The sequence below is a fragment of the Desmodus rotundus genome, chromosome 9 (genome assembly GCF_022682495.2).
Source record: "Desmodus rotundus isolate HL8 chromosome 9, HLdesRot8A.1, whole genome shotgun sequence".
NCBI classification, from domain to species: Eukaryota; Metazoa; Chordata; class Mammalia; order Chiroptera; family Phyllostomidae; genus Desmodus; species Desmodus rotundus.
In genome coordinates, this window is record NC_071395.1 from 86,939,350 (window position 1) to 86,965,063 (window position 25,714).

General features: G+C 44.1%; 1 protein-coding gene across 1 annotated transcript in view; it reads left to right on the forward strand.

The window, feature by feature from the left end:
- LOC123477955 (uncharacterized) overlaps window positions 1-7,720 on the forward strand; it is a 55,663-nt gene extending 47,943 nt beyond the window's left edge. The window contains exon 5 of the mRNA XM_045182420.3: window positions 6,899-7,720. Coding sequence (XP_045038355.1) covers window positions 6,899-7,096 — 198 coding nt within the window. The 3' untranslated portion in view covers window positions 7,097-7,720. The remainder of the gene's footprint in view (window positions 1-6,898) is intronic.
- The last annotated feature ends 17,994 nt before the right edge of the window (window positions 7,721-25,714 follow it).

Here is a 25,714-nt window from a genome sequence, read left to right on the forward strand (position 1 = left end):
AGATTTCCAAAATAGCTTCTCGGTTTCTGGCTCAAGCAACTGGGCAGATGGTGGTGCCATTTGCTAGAATAAGATGACTTGTCTGGGCTGGAATGGAGACCCATACACCACCATCTCCATGCAAAACTCAACTCCGAGGTCCAAGGCACAGATCTAGCAACACACAACTGGACCTGGGTTCGCGTCAAAATTGCAAAGAGCCTGCACTTTGATCATTTCCTTAATACCAGGCATTTTCCCACAAGGCTTGTGCTTTATATAAGCACTCCTGGGTCTCAGATCATCCATATCCTTAAGAAGCAAAACAAAACAAGCAAACAAAAACCTCCAGTTTTGTTTTGGTTTGTTCCTATTTCTTGCTGACTAGAACTAAATGCTGCCATATGCTCAGAAAATGTCCAACGTTTGCATGTTTTTTTTTAATTTAGTTTTATCTGGTCGAGGCACAGAGCCTTCAAGTAAGTAACCCTATAATCTGCACGTTGTGAATAACCATGTAATTGAGCAATTGCCGTAATCACTGAGGGCTGCTGTGTGGACAGTGAGCTCTGGGGTTTGTTCCGATTTTTTTTCTGGAATGCCAGGAAAGGGAGCACTCGACTTGGGTCTCTAGCCCCAGTGTCCTTCCCCCAGGAGTAAGAAAGGAGAGGACAAGGGCCTTGATAAGCCGAGTGAAGCTTGTACCTGGCTTAGAAGCATTTCCCAGAATGATCTTCTGGGTTTGTTTTTTTGGGGGGGGGGGGGTTTGGTCTTGTTTGTTTTGTTTTTTAGTTGAAAATCTTAGGACTAGCTCAGTCTGCGCAGAGCCGCCGTGAGTGCTGAGCATGGTCTTGTTAGAACTCTGTGCCCTGCTGATTGCTGTTTGCAGAGCGTCTCCTGTGCCTTGGCACACAGCCCAACAGACTGATACGTCAGCACAACAGTTGGGTGGTACATTCCTGCATTTTTCAGATGTGCAAGCAGGCTGTTGGGTAACCCGTAAAAGGTCAGGCCGTTAGTAAATTTTGCTGGTAGAGCTTGAAACCTAAGCCCATCTAACGCTCAGGAAGATAAAGCTCCCCATGTTACCCTAAAGTTGTTGGTCTGAGAGTCAAGTGCAGAGATGTTCTATGGCCCTGAAACAACATCATTTGTAACTGCATCCCTCTCTCCCTGAGCTCTAGACTTGCCTGGGGGTCTCTAAGTGTTCCGAACCCACAACATAACATTTGCTGTGATGTCTTAACTCGCCGCCACCCCCTCCCCACATTCCCCGTCTCATTTAGTGAAGTTGCCATTTCCAAGCTGTTGGAACTGGAAATCTTGGGATCAGTCTTCACATCTCTCTCTCTCCTCCCCTCTGTGTGTGTGAGTGTGCCATGTGTGTGTGTGGCCCACCTGTTGCTCCTACCTCTAAGCATCTTTCCTATTCATGACATTTCTCCTCTCCATCCCCCTCCCCATCTTAGCTTTAGCCCTCACCTACACTTATAATAGCCCCACAACCATTCTCCTTGTTAGATTTTTCCAAAGCACAAACACAATTATGTCTCTCCACACTTTGAATGTCTCCCTGTTGCCCCTATAAAAGAAAAGCTCGAATCCTTAGGTTATTTCATCTGTAATAGCCTCGTCTCCTGATTCTCCCAGGTGCCTTCTTCAAATTCCACACCCTCACCCATGCCCCGGCTCTCACACTGACTTCCCTTCACCATTGCCTATCCTGGATTCTTACACTCTTACCTTGGCCCATGATATTCCCTCTGCCACGACTGTCCTTCCTCCCCTTAGCTCCTGGGGAATTCCCGCATACCCCCAGGAATCACCTGGAAAGGTGCCTTCTCTGTGAAGCCGCCCCCAACTCACAGGCAGAATTAGTGCCTTCTATTTTCTCCACTGTTATAATGTTTATCACAATGAATTGCGGTTGTCTGTTGTCTGTCTTGAGGGCCCTGCTTTCCTAAAGAGCAGTAATTATATATTATTCACCACTGTATTCCCCCAAGCCCAGTTCAATGTCTGGTACTTAATGGCTACTCATTAAATGTCTGGCAAAGAAGTGGGTAAACGGAAAAAAAGAAAAACATGACTACCAGGCTTTGGAAAACCAAGCATGCTTCTGCATGAATGTGACAGGTGTTACTGGAAAGGCGAAAGAACACAAGGTGATTCTGAGGTGAGTGTGCTTGTGACCGAGGGCAAGCAGGATGTTTGGAAGCTCCAAGAACTAAAAAGGAATGCTGGCAGACTCCCCTGCGATTGCAGGCACTTTCCTGGGGCAGCACGGTGCGTGCTGTGTGATTGAGGCCGTCCTGCCCACCTTGAAAATCACAGTCTGAGACAGCCACGTTATAGCAGGCTTGCAGGGACACGGGGGAGGGCTTTGCTTGGGGGCCTGCCCCCGCCAGGCTGGGCAAATCATTTCCTAGGTCTCATTCTCTTTTAACAGGAATCTATTGCACACCTTCTGCATACCTGGCTTTTTGCTCTACGCTCTCATGACATTTTAAGTATTAGATGTTCTCCCTCTACTCAGAAAGCTGCAGTCTCACTGGAAAAGCTCATATATACATATGAATTTATTAGAAGTCACAGGACCATGTAAGATCAATGTTAGATTGTATGAAATTAGCTGGGAGTAAAGAGGCACCTAGAGGATGGATGGATGGGTGGACGGATGGATATGGATGGATGTGGATAAATGGTTATAGGTGTACAGGTGAACAGACAGACAACTAAGTATTCTCTGAACTTGTAATTGCTTTAAACTAATCAGATACATGAAAAAATTATCATGCTTCAAGGTGTCAACCTTTCAACACTTCAAGTAGCACAATGATTTAGCCCAATTTAAAACACTCAATATTACTTTAAGGAATGATACTGATGAGTGAGAAGTGAGAATTTTTGGAAGGTTGCAGGGATTGGTATCGTTGGCCCCTAAATGACACCCTCCTTGCCTGACAGGAAGGACCAGCAACGCCTCACCACCTAGGAATGAAAATAAGAGGCAAACAGGAAACCACGTTTATTTTTTACCACGAGTCAGCCAAACTCCCACACCTCTGCTGTGCATTTCCTCTGTTGGGGGTTATAAAGTACAACAGGGAACATGACGCTTCCCCCCTCCCTTTCTCCCAAGAAGCTGCCTCACTGTCACCCTGCTGGGTACAGACTGTGGGAAAGGTTGCAGGAGCACAGCTAGGGACAAGAGCAGAAAAGAATGCTCCATCCTCCACCCAGGATTCCTCAAGAGGGTCCTTGTGAAACCCCCCAGCAGGAAGCCATGTAGCTGTTCAGCAACCACCATGCTGGCAGGGACGCAGCTGCAGCTGATGAAAAGCCCTAACAGAACATGACTGACTGAGTCACAGGGCAGACCAGGCTGCTGCTGAAAATTGGTCTGTAATGAAATGACTTAGAAGGAAACAATAGAGGCCCAGACACCATGGGAGGTGCAAACGTTTCCAAACCCCGCTCACGGGCTCATAACGTGCACCTTGCAAAGATTGTTTTGCCCGTGAGTCCTTTGGTGAGTTTTCTTCATCCCATGGAGTCTCCTCGAGAGAAGTGGAAACGAAACGGGAGTACCTGTTCTAATTCAGACGGTTCTTCTAACTTCATTTGAATTACTATTATCATGCCCAGTCTTCCCTAACGATGCACCTTGGTAGGCCACAACGTCTCCGAGGTGCAGGCCCTTAATAAGGATCTTGGTCCAAGAGATGTAATTTGACAAGTCTGGCCTTCACCGACTCAGCTGGGCCTTGTCCCCACTTGCCCTCGCTCCTCTCACCCCCTTAGGAAGCACTCTGCTGGGTTCTTTTCAGTTTTCCTGTGGCCCGACCGAGCCCTTCTGCCTGGACCTGCCTGTCTGGTCCTCACATAACAATCCCATCATAATCAAATGCTAACAGGCAGACTGGGAAATATCCTTACTCATATTCACGTGGGTAAAATATGATCATAAGGTTGTCCAATTGAGAACAAAGTTGCTTTAAAATGTAGTTGCTCTCCATCTCACATCCATGAGGAGGGCTACTCTTAAAAAAAAAAAGAGAGAGAAAAGAAAAGAACAAATGTTAGCAAGATTGCAGAGAAACTTCAACCTTTGTGAATTCCGGCCTTGGTGGGAATGTAAGATGGTGCAGCCATGGTGGAAAATAGTACGGCATTTCCTTAAAAAGCTGAAAATAGAATTACTGTCTGATCAAGCAATTCCACTTCTGGGTATGTATCCAAAGAATCGAAAGCAGTGTCTGAAAGAGACACTTCGGTGTGCGCGTAGCAGCATCGTTCGTGATAGCCAAAGAGGAGACACAACCTGCATGTCTGCGGGCAGATGGATGGATGAGAGAATGTAGTGTGCAGACACCACGGAATATTATTCAGACGTACTAAGGAAGTCTGACATAGGCGTTAACCTGGATGAACCTTGAGGAAGTTGTGCTAAGTGAAATACTTATGAAAGAAAAACACGGTATGATTCCACCTCCATGAGGCCCCTAGAGCAGTTACAGCCAGGAAAACAAAAAGTAAATGGAGGCGGCCAGGGGCTGGGTGGAGAGAATAGGGAGTTAGCATGCAGGGGGCACAGAATTCCAGTTTTCCAGGATAAAGTTCTCGAAACGGATGCTGGTGATAGTCCCACAGCAATGTAAGTGTGTGTGATGCTACCAAACTGTACACTTAAAAATAGTTCTTATGGTAAACTTTATGTTATGTATATTTTACCACAATAAAAAATTTTAATGTGATTGCCCTGACTTTCTGCACATATAGAAGAAACTAGATCATCCTGACCTTCTCCTGAGTGCAAAGGAGCTGAAAACTCTTCTAGAGATTTCAGAAAAGCAAACTGCTATTGAGCTCCATGCTGTTTCCCTGAGGATACAGGTGTGAGCGGGGCCCGCTGGGCCGGTGTATTTGATCACCTGAGGTTGACGATATTAAAAAGCCTCAATTATTGGGAGGCAACAGGCCATTTTTGGCACCACGTGGGAATCTGGCTCAGAAAGAAAGGGGCTATAAGTAAAATGATGGAAATACTGAGACTGTGGGAGCCGAGGCACACTGGCCTGGAACCAAGGTGTGTCACCTTAGGAAAGTCACGTTCCCTTTGCAGGGCCTCAGTTTTTTCTTACGCAAGGTGAGAAGGGAGAATGCTGCTTGCAATGAATCTCCTTTGGTGTCCCCTCTGAGTCTGGAATTCATTCTTCTATTTTTTTAAATACATTTTATAGATTATGCTATTGCAGTTGTCCCATTTTTTCTCCCCTTTAGTCCCCTCTGCCCTGCACACCCCCTTCCACCATCATTTTCCCACCTTAGTTCATGTGCATGGATCATACATATAAGTTCTTTGGCTTCTCCACTCCCCATACTATTCTTAACCTCTCCCTGTCTCTTTTGTACCTACCAATTATGTTTCGTATTCCCTGTACCTTTTCCCCCATTCTCCTCCCTACCACTCCCCTCTCATAACACTCCATGTGATCTCCATTTCTGTGATTCTGTTCCTGCTCTAGTTGTTTGCTTAGTTCATTTTTGGAATGCATTCTTTTAGAAGGTAGTCTGGGATCACCAGACTCTGGAAATACCTGCAAGGCTTGGAAGGTGCTCAGATTTCCAGAGCCAGCACGCCACGTGTAAAGATGTCGAGCCGCCACAGACGCCGCGGGAGCAGAGAAGGGCCAATGTGTGCATCATTTATCATGCAACACGCCATCACCCAGCTGCTTCATCCCCAGCCTGGATCCACTCTCGTGTCTTACTTCTCTGGGCTTCTTGCTAAGGTGGAGGATTTAGCCTCTGGAAAGTGATCAGTCACAACCTTCAGGAAGGTTTGCAAGCTGGTGTGTGTTTGCTTCATTTTGGTCTATCTCTAAGTTTATCAAACTTATTTATACTGCCCCTATCTCCTTCTGTTCTGGGCTGGCCAGTCTCTCTTTATTTCTTACCTGCCCCCCGGTCCCAACCTTGCCAACATCACTTACTCAGAAGTGTGTCACAGATCAGTACGTTATAAAGACTGAATAAGAAAGAGAGCAGTTTGGCCCTGACCAGTGTGGCTCATTTGGCCAGGTGACATCCCACAAAGCAAAAGGTCACAGGATTGATTTCCGGTCAGGGCACATGCCTGGGCTGTGGGTTCAGTCCCTGGTCAAGGCACATGCGAGAAACAACTGATTGATGTTTCTCTCCCTCTCTTTCTCCCTCCCTTCCCCTCTCTCTATAAATAAATAAATAAATAGATAGATAGATAGATAGATAGATACTTTTTAAAAGAAATAGAATGGTTTGCCTTGGAGTAAAGGGAAGTCGATGTGAAATTGGTTTAGTAACATTTAAAATCGAAAGTGGGGAAGGATGAGTGGAGCGTGTACTCTTTCTTCATTCATCCACCGCCCTTTCTTACCACTACCCCTTCCAAAGGTTAAAATACAGAGATAAATATTTGGCAGGTCACGACAACATTCAGCCCCAAACAAAATCTCCCCTCGTGGGTGCTGTGCTGCTTGCCTTTTGGTCCCCTAGATGCTGACCTCGTATCTCAGACTCAAGGAAAGACAATGACGGGCTGGACTCGAATCTTAACTACTGTTTCCTTAGGCCGGATGGGCCTGTCCTTAATTCCACTGTCTTACTACTCGGTGGGTCACTGCTGTTATGCACTCGCTGGCATTTGGGCCTGGTCTGGTCTTGATTTCAGAGAAGGAAATAAAGCACAATCCTTATGGGCAGAGATAATTGCAATGGGACGTGTTTTTCCTAACCAAAGTCTTTCCCTCCTGGCCACTGGATTCCAGGGGATTGCATCTCACCAGTCTCTGCACGGCTGTCTCCCCAGAGCTGCCATCCGGGTCCTTGTCCTCTTGGAACCTCATGTTTGAATTACTCTTCTTCCACCTTCTCCTAGGTATTTCTGAGGCTTCAAAGAAGTTTTCCTTCAGAACAACAAATTGAAGTTGTCCAGATAAAGGACTTTGTACCTGTGCATCTGAAGTCTAATTTTTCAATGTATACATTGATGAATGAATTGGTCTATTATTTCTACATGTACTTATGTTGTGAGCTGGCCTCAGGGTCATGCATACCTTGTGAGTTCTTTTTGTAGATAATGGTAGCTGCTAAAAAAAAAGTTTAGAAGGGGGAAGTTTTAGCTATTCTCTCCTAACCCTCCTGGCAGATGATAAAGAAAGAAAATCTCAGACCAAATTCTCCCTGTTACATGAACATTTGTTCAACAAACATTTATTGATAAACAGACACAAACAGTGCATGCAATTGGTTCTGTAGATTTGAATGCAGTCCCAGTTCTCTGTCTTTTGGGCGCTATGAACACCACCTTTACTGGAAAGGCTTAGTCAAGGCAAACACGGCAACATTCCAGAAGCCAGGATTCAGTTACTGTCAGTTTGATTCTGGAAACCACATATGTCAGAGGCTGAACACAAGATCATTCACTGACCCAGCCTCAGAGGCCCACTCTAAGAGTACGGGCTATACCTTGCAAGCTTTTCACTCCCTGGTCATGAAGGTAACAGATGTCTCCAAAACACTTTCGCCAAACACAAAACCTGAATACCTCCCTTTCTCCAATGAGAGCTCATTTCTGACAGTTGTCATGCTAGATAACAAACTATCGTCTTCACCAATAAAAGTAATTCCAATATCCCTGTTATCTAGCCATCTCTTCTGTTTTCAGCCACCCAGCCTGTAGGAACTCATTGTGGAGGCCCTGGAAAACTAACACAGCATGGAAGAGGAGACATTCAGTTGTTGGCTCCATGGAACTGAAGCTTCAAAGACCAATCTGGACCCATGTTTGGATGGTGGGTTTGCAACAAACAGATGGTCACCCAAGGGCTAGGCTGAGGCCGCCTGGGAAAGAGTTGTAGAGCGAGACAGAGCTGTAGGGAAGACCAATCTTCCTGGTCAGAGGAAGAAGGGCCCGCACGGGACAAAGAGCTTGGCAAGTGAAGAAAGAGGAACAAATGACCTTACACTTGTTAGACTAGCTCCAGGAAGGCATCAACGTTGGGAAACGTAACAGGTGACAGTGAGATATTCGATGAGGATGAATGTGGGAAACCGATATAATCAAGGCAGGGTTGAGATGGGGAAGCTCAAGAAAACAAAGGAAGAGAGTAAGATCAGGGCTTGGGCATGATGTGGGGAGAACCAAAGAGATCACTGAGAATTCAGGGTGCACAGGTGTGCAGTGGCAGGTGTGACAGAAGTGACACACTGAGAGGCAGAGCACAGGGGTGACAGTCGAACGTCACAATGCCGCTCTTTCAGGATGTGTGGGATCCTGCCAAGCCCAGGTCCACAGGACACAGTCATGAGGAGCAAATCAGAGCAAGCCCAGGGCATCCATAATAGTCATCTTTTCTCAAATGCAGAACTTAAACTTAAGGGGGTGAATGATGCCCTAGAATTATAACTATTTAGGGGCTTGCCTAGAGAGGACCCTTGTTGCGGATCCTGTCCAGCAGGATCCTGTGTTGTGGCAGCAATAGACAAATACACACAGACTACAGAAATCCTGTGGAGAAAAAGGGATGGCACAGCCACTCCTTAAGTGAGAGAGGGCGAAAGGGCTAGAGAGAGCCCAAGAGAGAGAGTCGACCCGCGCCTGGACAGGCTTTTATTGCTTTTCTGGGCACATTACATCGAGGATGGTCCTCATTTACTATGCACAGGTTCACCACAGGTGATTACCTTTTACAGACAACAGAGGGAAAAATGCTGCTAATTACTTCAAAGAGAAGGATGTTACAGCTCAAGGGGGAAAGTGGTTGAACTGGTCACACTCCATACTTGGGAGGTTTAGCACAGACTTTAGGAAGATGAAGATACTCAGTAAACATTTGCTGCCTCAATCCAGGATGAGGGAGTTTTAGCAAAAGCAAGTCTCATAGCAGCCTAGGCACAATGCAGGCCTTATTCCCCATGGAAGAACCTGTCTGTGGGTGTGGGTCCTGCCTGCCGAACCACGCACCCACTGGCTTTTCCAAGTGGGAGCTGGGCTACATTTTCCACGCATGGAACAGTTCCCCATAGCCCCTAAGTCTGATAGGCCCTCCCTTCTTTTCAAAATGAAATTCCTTTGAATTGATGGAATTTAATTTACTGGAGTCATTTGTAGTAACAAACCCACACAGATTTGGGAGTTTTGCTTTATTCTATTACAGTCTATAAAATGCTAATAGACACTGATCTTATAGTCTCCTAGCTAGTTTAGAAAGAGATAGAAAAATTCCACCACAAACAATCCTCATTGAATTTTGATGATGACCCTAAAACTTTACCTCTGGTACCCAAAAGTAATTATACTCTATTGGGGCAAAGAATAGTTTATTTTCTAATTATAGAACAGATGTTTCACAGAAGCAATTACCCCAATGCCACCCATAAAAAATAATCTGAAAAATATTCTTTGATTTAGGAAACAGCTGTGTGACTCTGCCAGCAGCAAACCCTTATTAGAAGAAAAAAATGAGTCCTCATTTATATGGACCAAATGTATTTCAGAGACGCTTTTCCTGATTCCTCAGAATTCTGAGACTCCAGGAATCGAGAGCAAGCACCTGTCATTGCTCATTCTGTGGAAGCAGGTATGGGGTGGAGGGGAGATCACGCACTTAACCTTGGCACAAGGGGAATTTCAGGAGCACTCCCCTGCTGCATCTCGGACCTGGATACGCCTCCCGTGGTGTCTGCCCTGTACAGGTACTGGTGACTTCCAACAGGATGGTTGCTCGGTCATTCACTTAATACTCAGCTCTGAGGAGCACACCTCAAAGTCAGGTATAGTATCACTGCTCCACTCAAAAACCTTTCAGTGGTCCTCCTACTGCCTCCCAAACTAAGCATCAGTGCTCACCTGGGAATGGGAGACCCTCCACGGATGCTCCTAAAACCCTTCCCAGCCTCAGTCTCCTCTCCTCGGAGCTCCCACCGAGCTAGCCCACTCGCCGTTTCACCAGCCCACTCAGCCTTCCCGCCCCTCGTCCTCCCCAGTTCAGATGGGCCTTTCCAGGCAGAGGTGGTCCCATTTCAGGCAAGGAATATGATTCTTCAGTTCCTACATCTTAGGACCAATTATCCTGTAGCAACATGTAGGAAGTTTGGCAGATATGTTCTCCAAACACAGAAAGCTACAAGCAATTTGTTCTTACAGGTGTGATGACTTATAGTCATCAGTTTTATTTTTAATTTTACCCATTATTTGTCCAGTTACAGAGTTGTCTGTGAACCTAGGCTGTACCCACAGCAAAGTGCTGTGCTCTGTTCTGTTTTTCTCAACACGAGCTCTCATGATTTATAGAGAGAAGTCTTCTAAGTTACGTTTCCTGCATCTCACAGCCTGCAGAGCATTTTACTACATCTGACTTCATCCCAGTGATTGATTTTTTAAGACACATTTTTCTTTGTATTGGGCTTAGCGCTGGCAAATAATAAAAAGTTTAGATAATACTGCTACACAACCTATAAACATTTAAAACCACCAATAACTGTAAAAGTTAAAATAATAGCATAATAATGGCCACAATCAGTCATAGAATATTCAACATCCATAACCAACAGATTGGGTTTTGGAATAATAACAATAAGGATATGGAATAGCGAGTATTTTGTTTTACCAGCAAAAGAAGCAACGGCATTTACCAATAATTTAATTGCTGTTTATTATCCACTTGGCCCACCAACTTACAAATTAATTATACAAGAAATTGTGTTTTTACTTTGGGGAATAAGAGTAATTCCAAATTTGGAAGCACAGAGGAGAGGACACTGAGGCTGGGGCAGTTAATGTCATGAATGTCTCATGAATGTCTCGATATGCCCTATTTTCTAGTCTCAGATAGGACTCCGTGCTTTCGGGGACAGAAATGGGGCTGTGTGACAGAGGGGAACCGGTAGGTGGAAGAGGGTTGTATGAGCCAGAGTCACCCAGAGAAGCAGGACCAGTAGCAGATACACATTAGGGTGTTCATTGCAAGGAGTCGGCTGACATGACTGTGGGTCTTGCTAGGCGAGTCCCACATCCACAGGGCCCCCAGTCGGCAAGGGCAGGCTGGCCGTCTGGGTTGCTATCCACAGACTGGATTTCTTTTCTTTTTAATCCTCACCATCAGAGGGTAAGTTTATTGATGTGTGTGTGTGTGTGAGAGAGAGAGAGAGAGAGAAAGAGAGAGAGAGAGAGAGAGAGAGAGAGACATCCATCAGTTGCCTCCCATACACGCCTTGACTAGGGACCAACCCACAACCTCGGTATGCGCCCTAACCAGGGACCGCACCCACAGCGTTTTGAGGTGCAGGAGAACGCTGAGCCACCTGGCCAGGGCCAAGATTTCTTCCCACGGAAGCCTCAGTTCTGCTCTTAAACCCATGCAGTGGCTGAATCAGGCATTATTTATTGGATTGCTTAGGATAATCTCCCTGTCTTTACATGGACCTTGAGCGTTAATCACACTTACAAAGTTCTTCCACAGCAACCCCCAGGTTAGTGTGTGACTGCAGAAGCTACCTGCACACGTCAAAGTGTTCCGGATGGGGCGGTCTAAAAAGCTGGAACAAAAACTTGAGACAGAGATGCCAAGCAGCAAGAAAAACAAGTATATAGTCCCTACTACTGGAAAGATTGTGGCCTGCTTAAATCACTACAGGGAGGCCAGCGGGCCTGGACTAAGCAAGGAGGAAGAAAAGACAAAATTCAACGGGAGATACCCAACTATGTGGGCCTTTTGGATCATAGAAAAATAAGTGGATCATATTCTAACTCACATAGGTAGTCATTAAAGTTTTGAGCAGCAGAGCAACATAAAGCTACACACTACTTAAAGAGATAACCATTTTCTGTGCAGGGAGACCCATTTGAAGGGGATCCAGGTGATGGTGGATTGTGCTGTAACACAGATGCTGGGGGCTGGAGACCTAGGAAAGTGCATAGCTGCGGGAAATATTCTGGAGGTGTGCCAAGACAGGCATCGCCCCCTAACTGCAGGCAGACCTCAGAGACACCGTGGGTTGGGTTCCCGGCCACCGCAGTTAAGTGAGCATCACCATAAAGCAAGTACTACAATAAAGCGAACCATACAAATGCTTTGGTTTTCAGGACATGTGCTTCCTCTATTCTGTAGTCTGTAAAGTGTGCCTTTGCACTATGTCTAAAAGAACAATGTGCATGCCTTAATTAAACAACACTTCATTACTTAAATATGTTAGCCATCCTCTGGGCCTTCAGGGAGTCGTCATCTTTTTGGCATCGATGGACTTGCTCAATGCAGGGTTTCACAAACCTTTAACCTATAAAAAAAAATAATATTTGCAAAGGGCAACAATGCAAAGTGTGGTAAAAGCAAGGCATGCTGGTATGAGTATTCATTCTTTCCTTTCATGTACCTACAGAGTCTTAGTTTTGCCGGAGGTAGGCATATGCTCGATTGCAATGTGCATACCCCCAGCTATCCTGCTGCTGGAGCTGACCACGGATGTGCAAGGGGAGATGGCTGGGCAGGGGTTCTAGGAGAGCTCTTTTTAAGGACCGACTGGACTCTACCTTTTTGCCCTTCCACTGTCTTTCTGCCTATACTGGGAACACAGTTTTAGGTAGAGCAGCTGTCCTTCAACCAAGAAGACGATAGCCAAACACTTACGTGTGTGCATCTGTGTGTCTTTCTATACTGGACAGGGTGGCGTTATGCATATGTGTTGGCATTGAGAAATGGAATCCTTTATACATGAACTAGTTGTTCAGTCTGGGTTTCAGTTATAAGAAGTAAAAGTTCTCGAAATCTCTTCTCTTGACAAACAGAGCACCCATTTGTCTCTCTCTCTGTTTTGTTGTGTTTTTTAGCAAGACCCATTAGGCCTTGATATAGAAATGGCAGGCTCATGTATTATATTTCCAACCATCCTGCTCATAACTCCTCTATGCACTTGCATCTCTAAGGAAGCAGATCAGAATAAACAAACTCCTGGTATTCTCCCAAATTTTAGTCTCTGGCATCTAGCTCTCAATAATTTCCAGAAAAGATGGTGGGAAGAAGCAATGGTTCATTCCAGGTCAGCTTCCAAGGCAACTGACTGATGTTAGCATTGAAATCTTCCTTCTGATAATGTCTTTAGAAGAGAGAGAAGTCGGGGGAAGGGTGTAATGAGCCATCCCCATTTATTCCAAAAGAACGCAAGAGCCTCAACAGAGGTGTTTACAGTCTGATGCCTTTGGATCTTCCTTATTTTATTTTACTTTATTTTATTTTATTTTGTTTTGTTTTGCTGGTTAGTTTTAGGAAGATACTTCCAGTTTGTTTCATTGAGGTTAATGTCCAAGTGGCCCTTGGAGTAAATGGGCTCAAGAGCTCATTTGTAGCATCTCTTACTGTAAAACTAGACATTGCAGCCCTAGAGAATCATTAACTGCCCAGATGTTTTGTTCTCACAGCTCTGGTTGCCCAACTCTCATCTTATTTACAAGCCAGAGACTAGCCTGCGGGAAGAGCAAAGGCCTGGGTTTTTTAAAAGTGCTGATTCTAAAGCTAAACCTCAACCCAACAAATCAGAAAGTTTAGGGGTGGGACCTGGGACCCTGTATGTGATTCTGATGACCTGTGACTTCTTCCCCCTCCTAAGAGTCCAGGAGATGGTGATATCTCCTGGAAGCAAATAAGAACAAGCTCTAAGTGAAATAAGCCAGACGGTGAGGGACAAATACCATATGATCTCACCTCTAACTGGAACATAATCAACAGAAGAAAAAAGCAAACAAAATATAACCAGAGACATTGAAGTTAAGAACAATCTAACAATAGCCAGGGGGAAGTGGGGAGGGGACAGTGGGGAGAGGGGATTACAGGAACTACTATAAAGGACACATGGACAAAATCAAGGGGGAGGGTGGAGATGGGGAAGGGAAGGGAGTTCGGCTGGGGTGGGGTGGAGGGATGGGGAAAAAAAGGCATACAACTGTAATTGAATAACAATAAAAATTTTTTAAAAAAGAATAACCCAAAGGCAACATCTACTGAAATTGGCTAAGTTCAGTGCTCCACATACAACCTAATGCTGTTGGGGAATAAGCAACAGAAAGGCTCCCAGACTTGCCACCATTTGTTGAGGAAATCCAATCGATTCTCATGGCGAAAGTTTCAGGGGTAATACAGAATAACGTGCAATGGAAGAAAGAAAATCAGCCATAACTGTCAAAGGTATGAGGGCAAGAGAAGAATCCGAGTCTGGAGGAACTGTTCCTGGCAAGAAAATTCGTTAGATTTCAGTATTGGGAAGCTGCACATCTAGATAAGTAATATTGATCTGGTGACCATTAGAGATTAGAATTCATTCTTTTCAGCCCAAACACAGAGGCATGAATGTGTGGGCATATAGCATATGATGTCGCAGTTTCAAAGTGGAGGAAAAAAGAAGCAATATTTAACCATTGTAATGAGGCTTCCTATTTTGAAAAAGGAGTTAGATCCTTCCCTCATGCCATATACAAAACAAATTCCAGAGAGGTTAAACATTGAAAGATAAACCATGAAGCAACAAAAGCATTAGAAGAATGTAGAAACATATTTTCTTAGTTTCAAGGCTAAGCAAGCCTTCCGCAGCACGGCATACCACTGAGCAGCATAAATGAGAAGATCTGACAGCTGTGACAACACACAAGTGGAGAGTCTGGGCCACAAAGACACCGCCACAGGGTTCAAAACCGTAACAGCCTGAGAGCAAATATTTCCAGCAAGTGTAATAGATTAAAAATAATACCCAGCATGTAGAAGGGCTGCAAGTCAATACAAAATGGGCAAACGCCTCAACAGAAAACAAACCAACGAAACCAGGTAAAGGGTAAGACCAGACTCCCGTGGAAAAAAACACGAATCATGAGCACACACACAAATAGGCTAAACCTCATGTAAACTCTAAAAACGTAAAAAGTATTACAGCAAATATTTAGCAAATATGGATAATATCCACTCTTTGCCAGAAGACAAAATCAGACACCCTTATACACTGCTGGTATGATTGCCACCCAATAAACATTAGTTAATCAATGAACTAATTAATGTCCGTACACCTGGAATCAGAAATTCCATGTCTAAGATGCTATCTTCAGAAAATACCAGTACCAGTACTGCAAAGATGTGTGTAGGAAAAAAAGTTCACTTCAGAATTGGTTTTAATGGCAAAAAAATAAAAAAATAAATTAGAAACATCTTAAAGTAGAATTCTTGGTCAAGGGCAGGAAGCTTTTTAAGTTCCCTTTCTTGCTGGCCTATTCCAAACCCCCCTGTACATTTTCTACATGGGACTTAGGGTGAAAGTAATTAAACAACCTTATAATTATCAGTCAACAGTATTGTGGCTGTGTCGCTGCTCTGCGAGCTCTCTGGGCGCCGCGCCCATGCCCAGCCTGTGCCTGACAGTGATTATGAAGCGAACCAACCTTCCCAAGCCTTGATGAAACACCGAGCTCGCTGAAGTAAATAGCTCCAGCTGTGCAGGAGAGCGTGAGGTCCCTAAGATGACCCTGCCTTGTCTAATGAACGCAACGTTAAGCTAGGAATTAGATGACTTAAGTTAAACGGCACCCATAATTCACGTCACCTTGAACAAGTCATTTAACCTCCCTGATCTCCAATTAACACGTTTGCGAAATGAGACTAATAACGTCTGCCCTTCTAAAGGACTACCGTGAGGACTCATGGCATCACCTAAGGGGTCGCGCTTTAGCTTACGTGCACCTGGAGTATTTCAAGACTGAGTATTTTGTGCAATAAAGTGAAAGTTGAAAGGTACTCGTGACAGCTAATAGCTTCCTTCAGGAAACAGTTTCTTCAGGTTCTTAGAAACACTTATTTTACTTATCCCTGGCACAGACTATCAGCAGAGCCAAGAGTAACCGGAACGGGGAACTCATCCTGAGCTGTCAGGAAACAGGACTCTGCCTCAGAAAAGAAAACAAACGCTTGTTTTGTTTCAGTCTCAGACATGGCGCTGGGTTTTTCAATCTAATCTTTGCTTCACCTCCTGAGGACGTGTGGTGGATGCTGGTCAGAGTGTAGGTTCAGCATCCCATGACCCTGCCCTGGTGCCCTCTAGCCAGAGCTGTGGACCTCCGGAAGCCATCTGTGTGCTGTGACACCACTCCCTGGTCACAGATGATTGGTCTAGATCTTGCCTAGGCTGATCTAATAGAGTGTCTCTTCTAGGAACCTGGAAAAGGTCAGCCGCTCTATTCACTGATGCTATAAACTTTAACCCTGAAATGGTACAACAGCCTTCCTCTTCACAGTCATTAAAAATGGGATTTTGTCTTCCATTGACTCCTGTCCCAACTCACAGGACAGAATGTAACAGTAGAGGTGAAACTCAAATCAAAACTCGGTACCAATGTCTGCCTTTGGTCCCTCTCTCTCTCTCCCTTGCTCCCTCTCTATCTCTGGTCAATCTCTTTGTAATCATGCAATAAACAAAGAGAAAGAGGAATTCACAAAACACTAGTATGTGTCATGAACAATTTACCCCCCACTGTTGTGCAAGTTTAGAAAAAAAAACAATAGTAGGCTTTCTTATCCACACCCCTCACTCTCCACCATCTGTTGAAATTTTATAAGCCAATAAAATGAGCCTGTGGCTGGCAAAACAGCATGCAGAAGAAGTGGACAAAACAGCACACTGAAGACCAGACAAATCACTTCCCAGGCCCACGGTGCCCTTGGATGCAATAGAGAGCATGGTGCCCTGGAGGCAGGTTTTGTATAGCCACCAAAACACCCAGCAGAAGCTGTGTGACCTGTGGCCCTCCTGTCAATATGAGAACCAAGTTGGGGGCGGGGGAGAAGCCCTGTGTCACCAATACATAAAGTCCCCAAACAAGTATCTTCAAATAATGACTTTCATGGCCAAGTTTATGTGTCAGCCTCCCTATCCTAGCAACCTCCCCAGTAAGTAGCTGAAGCCACAGCCTGGAGGGTGGGGTTGGGGAAGAATGAAGAAATTGGCAAAAGCAAAGTAGAAAAGAAAGAAGAATCATTGTTTCTGGGTTTCTGACGGCTTTCCTGCTCCTGGTTCCTTTTCTTCTTAAGTTACAGGAGACACTCCAACAGCCTTAAAAAAAAAGAAAAAAAAATTCCCTGGTGTTCTGCTGAAGCTGGCTTGAGTGAGGTTCCAATATTTGTAACAAAAGAAGTCTAAGTAATGCAGATAGATGGTTCTTCTCCCCGCCCCCTTTTCCAGTGAGGAAAATGAGGCTCAAATGAAGGTCAGCAACTTGCACAAGGTCAAAGGGTCCTCTGAAACCCATGTTCTTTCTGTTGAGCTGGTGGGGAGAGGAGACGTCAGAGCCAACGGCAGCCTGAATTATCAGGTCATACCATCTTGTTGATTTCCTTCTCAGTTCTGGGCAAGAAGTTATCCAAGGGGACAATCTCATTCATTCCGTGCTCCTCTGCTCCCTTGTGACCAAGTGCTCCTCCCATGTTTCCTGTCAGAACTGGAACCTTCTTCCCAGCCACAGCCCAGAAATCTCTAGGTCATGGCAGGTCAACGAGACAGGACTTGGGAATCAGAGCTCTGGGGGCCTCTCCTTGCACCAACGGCCAACCTGGTCTCCCCTCCCACCTTGCCTCACACACACACATTTCTGAGATGGAGGGAGTCAAGTGGGTCCTGCCTTTGCACAGAATTGACCTGTTGGTATTTTCTTCATTTTTATTTAAAAAGGGGGGGGGACAAAAATATATATCACCCCAAATCCTATGAGCCTAGCTGTAACAGTGTTAGGAATTTGGTACATTTCCCCCATCTTTATTCCTCATTCATCTGTTTCAGTTAAAGTTGCTAGGAAGGTGTCTATCTGATTTTGTAACGTGCTTTGTTTTTTTAATTAATATGATATCATGAGCGTTTTTCCTGTTGCCGCATGTTCTTTACAATCATAAGTATAGCGATAGGCACATTTTAAAGGAGTGGAATAATTACAGTGGACATTTGTCATAGGCAGAGGATGGCAGTCTTTGCCACCCTGCCTCCAAGCCCTCTTCTCTCCAAGGGTCAATAGCTTATTATTAGGAGCTGAGCCAACTATTCCCCCTTCTCACTTCCTGGAAGCCGAGATACGGGAGAGAAATGTAAAGTTAATGAGGATCTAGCATGTGCCAGTTCTGACAGGGCTACGAGCTCAGGGAGAGGCACAGGTGCTTTACAGCAAGTAGGGTACCGTAGCCTTTCCAGGTTGAACTGGGGTTTGTCTATGGTTCAACCATGCGGAAAGTCAGGAGCACCTCTCTGCCTATTCACATCCCTCCGACCTTTGCTCAACTTTAACGATAACGGTGGGAATTTGGACACAACCTTATTTTCCATTAAAATTTACTCTAGAATTCCACCAGGAAGCACATTTCATGTGGGCAGTGTTTGGTTTTTTTTTAATGCTTCTTACTGTTATATTCCTATAGTCTCTTTTTCTTATTGTTTATTTGGAAGTATATTTCTTAATATTTTTGCTATTGATTTTTTTCTTTTTAAATCAATTCTATTTGGTTAGAATTAGATATCATAAAATACACACGTTTTAATTTATAGTGAGTTTTGAAAAACACCACAATTAAAATATAGGACATTTTCTTCACTCCAAAACATTGTCCATCTCTACCTCCAGCCCCAGGCAACCTCCAGACTGCGTTCTGGAGCTGTGGAGTGCTTTTTGTCTGCTATAGAATTTCATACAGATACAGCCGTACGGTATTTACTCTGCCTTCTTTCATGCATCATAACCTTTTGAGATACAACCATGTCATTGTATGTACCAATAGTTTGGGGTTTTTTATTGCTGAAGAAGGATTCCATTGAATGGATATATTATAATCTGTCCACTCACTGTTCGATGGACATCTGGGTTATTTCCAGTATTTTTTGTTGTTATTACAAATAAAACTTCAAAGCAAAGGTGGAAGAGAGAATGAGGGAAATGTGTAAGTGGTGAAGGAGAGCCTGCAGATAGGAAGAGAAGCTCCATGGAGACACCCCACGGGGGTTTGCTGGGTGATGCAATAGACAGCCAATCTTGAGTTGGAACTCAGAGGCTGGTAGGTGCTTCCCATTCTTAAGCTTAGGTTCCTGGATAAAAGGGTCCCGAACAGTTGGCACAGAGGCCCAGGAATCATGCTAGGTAACAACTGGCTGAGTTGCCTCCATACTCCTGAACTCTCCAATGATAATGTTCAGTTTAGAGGCCTGCAAGTGTTATTATCAGTCTCTGCCCAGGGGCTTGCAAAAACCTGCCTAGAACTTTGCAACTTGTGAGTATCCTCAGTTGATGTACGTGAGCGCTGTATTTAGAGTGAAAATATCCTTCCTTTGCCAACTCCAAACCATATGCCTTGGTTTTGGGATGAGTCCAGTTGTTATGGGACACGTACAGTTGAACTAGTCTCCCCAAAACAAGCGTTCGGGAATATCTGACACGTGGCCATGCCTCAAGTCATGTATTAAAACCAGGATCTTAGATTTGCTAAGTCAACATGCTCAAAATAAAGTTTGTCAGAGGCCAGGCATGTATTCTCTTAGTACGCATTATACTACCTCATTCACTTGTTTTAACAAGCCTACCCTATACTCCTGTTTTCTCATTGGGAAAACTGGTGAGGCTGAGTAGCTCGCCCAAGGTCAACAGTATAGGAGGTGCCAGGGTCAGGAATCGAAAGTAGGTTTTCTCACTCCAAAGCTGATGTCTTCACCACCACCCTAGAGGACACAGTAAAATGAGCTTGCTGGCAGAATTATCTCAATAATCGAGTTATCACAGGGTGGCCGTCAGTATGAGCCACATTTTCCAAGCCAAGACCTGTGAAGTTCTCAGGTGTGCGCTGTTGCTCTCCTTCTCTCTCCAGCTCCGAATCTCCCACCCCGCCCAACCCCACACTTCTTTGGCAGAGAACGGGGGAAGCTGAATAAGGAACGAACATGAGGAGGAGCTTTTAGGGGAAGAACAGTATCATTTAAACCTGCACAGGGTGGGAAAGTGTCTAAACACACACAGATCCACACAAATTGCACCTGGGAATTCATCTGGGCATTAGGTCGTGTAGCAAGGTAATATATTTCAAATATTTACATACGTCCTCTCTTTCTTGGCCCTTCCTCTATTTTTAACAGCAAAGCTCTTTTATGGGTATTGGTTCAGAGGATGATGTAAAGAAGGAAGCAAAGAGGAAAAGAAATATTTTCCTGGCTCTAAAGTTTTAAAAGCCTAGCATGTTAGCAGCCTGGAAAGGGCTCTCAACTTAGATAAATATTTTTTGGAAAACATCTTGAATAAGAAAGCATACACACAGGAACAAGGGAGTCTCTATGGTGACGGGCTTGGGCCAATGAGAGACGACCAAACTGGGTGGCACATGGCCCAGCCAATGCCCTTATAACCAGGTTACATTAAAGAGTAAATAAGCTCGGGGGACATCTAGTTCCTCCACAATTTAAATACAGTCCTAGAGCAGGAAGCAACCTCAAAATAACTGAAATTAAATTTTTACCACCCTGGTGAAGTGGGGCTTAAAGTAGAAGCTGTACTGAATTTCAAAAATCTCAGTTATTTTTCTTGTACACTCAAGCCCCTGGGCTGAGATTCATGCCTGTGACAATTTATACAATTGAACGTGAACCAGGAGAGCATTGGTTACAGGCCACAAGTTTGAGAGATTTCTGGATAGCAAAAGGGACAGGCCACGCTTCGCTGCCAGGTCAGCTCATATACAAGGACAAGTTTTCTCTTTATAGACATCCCAGAGCAGGGACATCAAACAATTTCGAAACACTTCTTAGGGAAGGGGCCAAAATGTTACATAAAGTGAAAAACCAGTTTGCAACCCAAGGCCCAAGACTCACACTGAGCCCTCTCCAAGTGAATTAGGAACCCAGTTTCCCTGAAAAGGGAGGGCTATGCCTTGTGCTCTGTGGCCTTGATGTCTCTGTTTGCTTTTCTCTTTGAGAGGAGCTGGAGATGCTCCCTTTTTAGCCAACAAAGGAGGGAAGGGAGGAACCCGTGGACACACGAGCACTGAGTCTGCTTCCCTGGCGTTGCCAAATATCCTGTTTCACTGCCACGAGTTTGTATCCAAGTTCATGCACACTCTGAACTCAACCGGATGCCTCGGAGACAGCACAAGCATGGCCAAGGGCAAGAGAGGTGCCTCCTGCAATAACTGAAGGTTCTTGGTCTTTCTAGTCAAAGTGCAGTCCAAGGATTGCAGGAACGGTAACGTCACCCGGGCACTTGTTAGAAGTGCTGGGCCTGGGACCCAGAGGATTTTCAGGGCAGTGAAAATACTCGTGTGATATTATAATGATGGGCGCATGTCACAGTGCATTTGTCCTACCCCACAGAGTGTTAGAGTGAAGCCTGAGATAAACTATGGATTTGGGTGATTGTGACGTGTCAGTGTGAGTCCTTCAACTGTTAACAAATCTACTAGTTTAGTGAATGATGTTGATAATGAGGGAGGCTGTGCACTTGAGGCGGCTGGGGGCACATGGGAAACCTCTGTATCTTCCCCTCAATGTTGTTTTAAACCTAAAACTTCTGTAAAAAAAAAAAAACCACTATAAATTCTTTTAAAAAATTAAAAAGAGGTCCCCAACTGCTCTAGCAGGATTCCTTGTGACAGGAGCTGTGGAACACCGGACCATGGGCACAGAGAAGAGGGCAGGCCCGGAGCCGAGCCGCCTGAGCTCAAATCCAGCCTCCATTACTGCTTAGCCTTACGCTGCATGTTCTCTGGGCCTCGATGGCCTGACCTGTAGAAGGGACGGTGGTGACCATGGTGGATTCGCTCCCAGGGGTGTGAGAAGGACTGGATGAAACAACACAAATAAAACTTTTGGCCTGGTGCCTGGTAAACTGAGCCCACAATAAATACTGGCTTTTAGTATTTTTAAGAGGAAGGGTTTTGTGTTTTGAATATCTAACAAAGGCACTGAAACAATCTTGGAGATTCCTTCCATGTTCTTTCTTTATGACACAGGAGTGATTTCACTGCTTCTGAGGGGTCCATGCTAAGTGTGGACAATGTAGTCAGTTCTAGGAGGGAATGGCAGAAATCAAACTATTCATTCCAGAAACATCTTCACTCCTTTTTTTTTAAACCATTTCCAAATACAAGCTACATGTATTATTTTTATGTAAACCAATTTACAATGAATTTGTTTTTATTAAGCCACTTCCTAAGGAATTGATGATATCTATGAAATCAGTAGTTTGATGAATGAGTTGTTTTTCTAATCCTTATTAAAGTGAAACCATAACTGTGGAAATAAAAACACCCAGAAAATGTTCCTTAGAACTCCAGGAAGTCCCTTCATTCTTACATTAGCATCTTATTAGCTCTCAGCTGTAGCTCTAAATGTTCTGACATTAAATCTCTCCCCCTAAGTGACTTGAGCAAAACCTTTTGGCTTTCTTCTCATCCAGCTCAGCTGGGGACCAGAGTCACACAGCCATTTGCCCAAGACAACACAGTGCAGGGCAGAAAGGCTGGACCTTTGCCATATAGAGAAGGCCAGCAGCCTGCCCCTCCCCGGGGCACTGAGACAGCTGCGAGCCTGCTTCCCGGCCCCACAACTTTGTTCCTATTTAGAGCCCCCTTCCTTTCTTATCAGTGCCATTGCTGGGTTCATACTACAGAGCAAGGAGTGCCGGTGATCACTTCTCAATGCCATGGCGTTCACTCCGCAGTTTGCCAGCATCAGAGGGGCCCAGTTCCTCTGAGAGATCTCAAGGCTTTCCTCACATAACCAAAGCAAGGGCTTGATATGCCTGCCCTCCTACTCGTCACAAAGTGCATTTCAGAGGACGAGTTTCACAGGCCAGATTCCATTCCCCTTAAACATGGGAGGCTGCTTCGAAAGGAGTGCATGAGCGAGTTTTCATGAGGAACAGCCGCTGGCCCACTTACTTCCCATGCTTTTTTCCCCCCTCTATGAATTATGTAGCAATATTCTAGTGAGTCTTGACAGCATTAACGTATGAGGAAGGAGGAAAAATTAGCGGGGTCTCCCTGCTCTGCTTTATGGCAAGAATGATAATGTGCTTGGACATCGTATTATCAACATTCCGATCAATTCAGTACATACTTTCTGAGGGCTCCACGGAAGCCGCAAGTGTCAAGAGCTTCAAGGGTTACTGACGTAGACACCGCATGGTACAGACGTCACCAGAGAGGAATGTCTTTGCAACAGCACTAGCCAATGGAAACGTTTTCAACTTGTGTTTATCCAAGTCACCATTCTCCGTGGAGACAGTATTGCCCCCAAGGCAGGGTAAGGTGGACCGGCTCTGGGAGGTACAAATACCTTAGATACTACAATGCTCAATTCTACCCAACAAAATCTTATTCTTCAGGGAATTTTTTAAATTTAATTTAAGTAATTAAGTTTAGTTTAACTTTTTTCTTAGTATGGGCTGATAATGGGGAAAATGGTAGAGAAACAGTGATATAAATGAGTCTATATTTCAAGTGTGCTTCTCATTTGGCCTAGCAATTCTGTTTCTATTATCTCTCTGGGAAAAAGGTCCCCAAAAGAGGCATCTGTACAAAGTTGCTGATAACATAATCTTTTCAAATAGTGGAGCAACCTAAATGCTTATCCATCTGAAATGGTTAAACCACAGTGCATCTGTAGTATGAGATACCGTGTCAGTTAGAAGGAATGAGGTAAATCTAGAAAGAGAGAAGCTGACGGGGAGAGACCTCCATGTCACATTTTATTGGGGGGAAGAAGCAATCTGCAGAATATGTATGCACGATCACATTTATATTGAAACACATACCCAACAGATCTGTGTGTTTCCGTATGCCGATGTTACATATGTAAGAGGCAAAGGAAAATGAAAGGAAGGGACACACCCAGGTGATAAACCCAGCTTGCCTCTGGGGAGAGGAATGGATTTGATGGTAGACAGGTGGTTGAAGAGGTTCATGGGCTTTTTATGGCTTTCTTTCTATGTGCTTTGTTTTGGCATTTCCCACAAGAATGATCCATGAATGACTTGTATAAATAAGAAACATAAATTTAAATAAAATTTATTTTTTAAAAAAACTCTCCCTCCAGTACATGTCTACTGACATGAAGAAAAGATTAGTCACTTTATTTCTAATAGAACTGGAAATCAAAAAGCCTGTGGACCCCAGTTGGATTAAAGTTTTATTTTTTTAATCAAATTATACAAAAATGACATATAGGAATGCCAAGTCTTTGAAAAAAAATCTACAAACATTTGAAGTCATAAAAAAAACAAAAAATAGAGATGGATTTTACTACACGAAAATGAAACAATGGTTGGCAACATATCTACAGGGTGATTTGGCAATAAGTATCAAAATGTAAACAAGCATACCTTCTAACCAGCAGCCACAATCCTCAGAATTACACAAGCTTATACTAATTGCTGCATGCTTTACAACAGAGAAAAATTAGAAAGCATTTAAAAGTCCTTGAATAGAGAGAGGATTAGGTAAGTAAAATATGACACATGCATTCAAAGGAACACTTTGCATTCATTCCCAATGATGGTCTATGCAAGGAGTATCATGAGGGAAGTGTTCATTGATTCATCCCAGCAATAATTCCTCAGCACATCCAGTATGCCAGTGATTTCCATCCAGTGCGCCAGAAGAGGAATTTTTAAAACATGCAGTAGCTGACTATCTGGTCAGGAGCACTGACCTCTTTTCCCTTAGATTGTCAAATAAAAAAAAATAACAACAGCCAACAATAATAGCCATCCGGTGTGAATGCCCTGTCTTGACCCATCAATATGTAGGTCATGTAATAGAGTTGTACCTTACTGGTCATGTGGCATAATAAGGTTGCACGTCATTGGTTAATTCTTGGTATCAGAAATCCTTGTATATAAGTACAGGCACCTGATTTTTTGCTCCAAGTCACTTTGGAGCAAAAAGGGTAGGTGATTACTATTATTATTATTTGTACACCAATCAAAATGATACCTATTTTTGTCAGAGCAGCAAAAAAATGTATTATTGGTGTGCTGCAAAATTTTAGTAATTAGTTTATGTGTGCCATGAGCTGAAGACGTTGGAAATGGCTGCAGTGTGCTTGCTATGTGTTGTGCCAAGTGCAACGGATGCAGTAAAGAACTCCGCTTTCATGGAAATTACAGTCTGGACGAAACACCAGTGAAAATGAGAACTGTGGAGACCACATAGAAAGATGGTGATAGAATGCTCGCATTTAAATCCTACAATTCCCTAAACTGTACTAAAAAGATAATGAGATTATGATGATGATAGCTGACATTTACTGAATGTTCACTATGTGTCAGACATCGGTCTGAGCATTTTACATGTATTAGAACATTTAAATATTATAACAACCTGTTTTATAGTTGGGAGGCAGGGAGGAAGGGGGAAGAGGAAGGAAGGAAAGAAGGAAGGAAAAGAAAAGTAAGGAAAAGAAAAGAAAGGAGAAAGGGAGGGAAGGAAAAGAATGTAGGATTTTTTTCGATACAGGTTTTTTAAACATTTTATTTATTTATTTTCAGAGAAGGGGAAGGGAGGGAGAAAGAGAAGGAAAGAAACATCAATGTGTGACAGAAACATCAATTGGCTGCCTTTCATATGCACCCAACCAGGGACCTGGCCCACGACCCAGGCATTTGCAGTGACCAGGAATTGAACCGATGACCTTTTGGTCCCCGGGACAA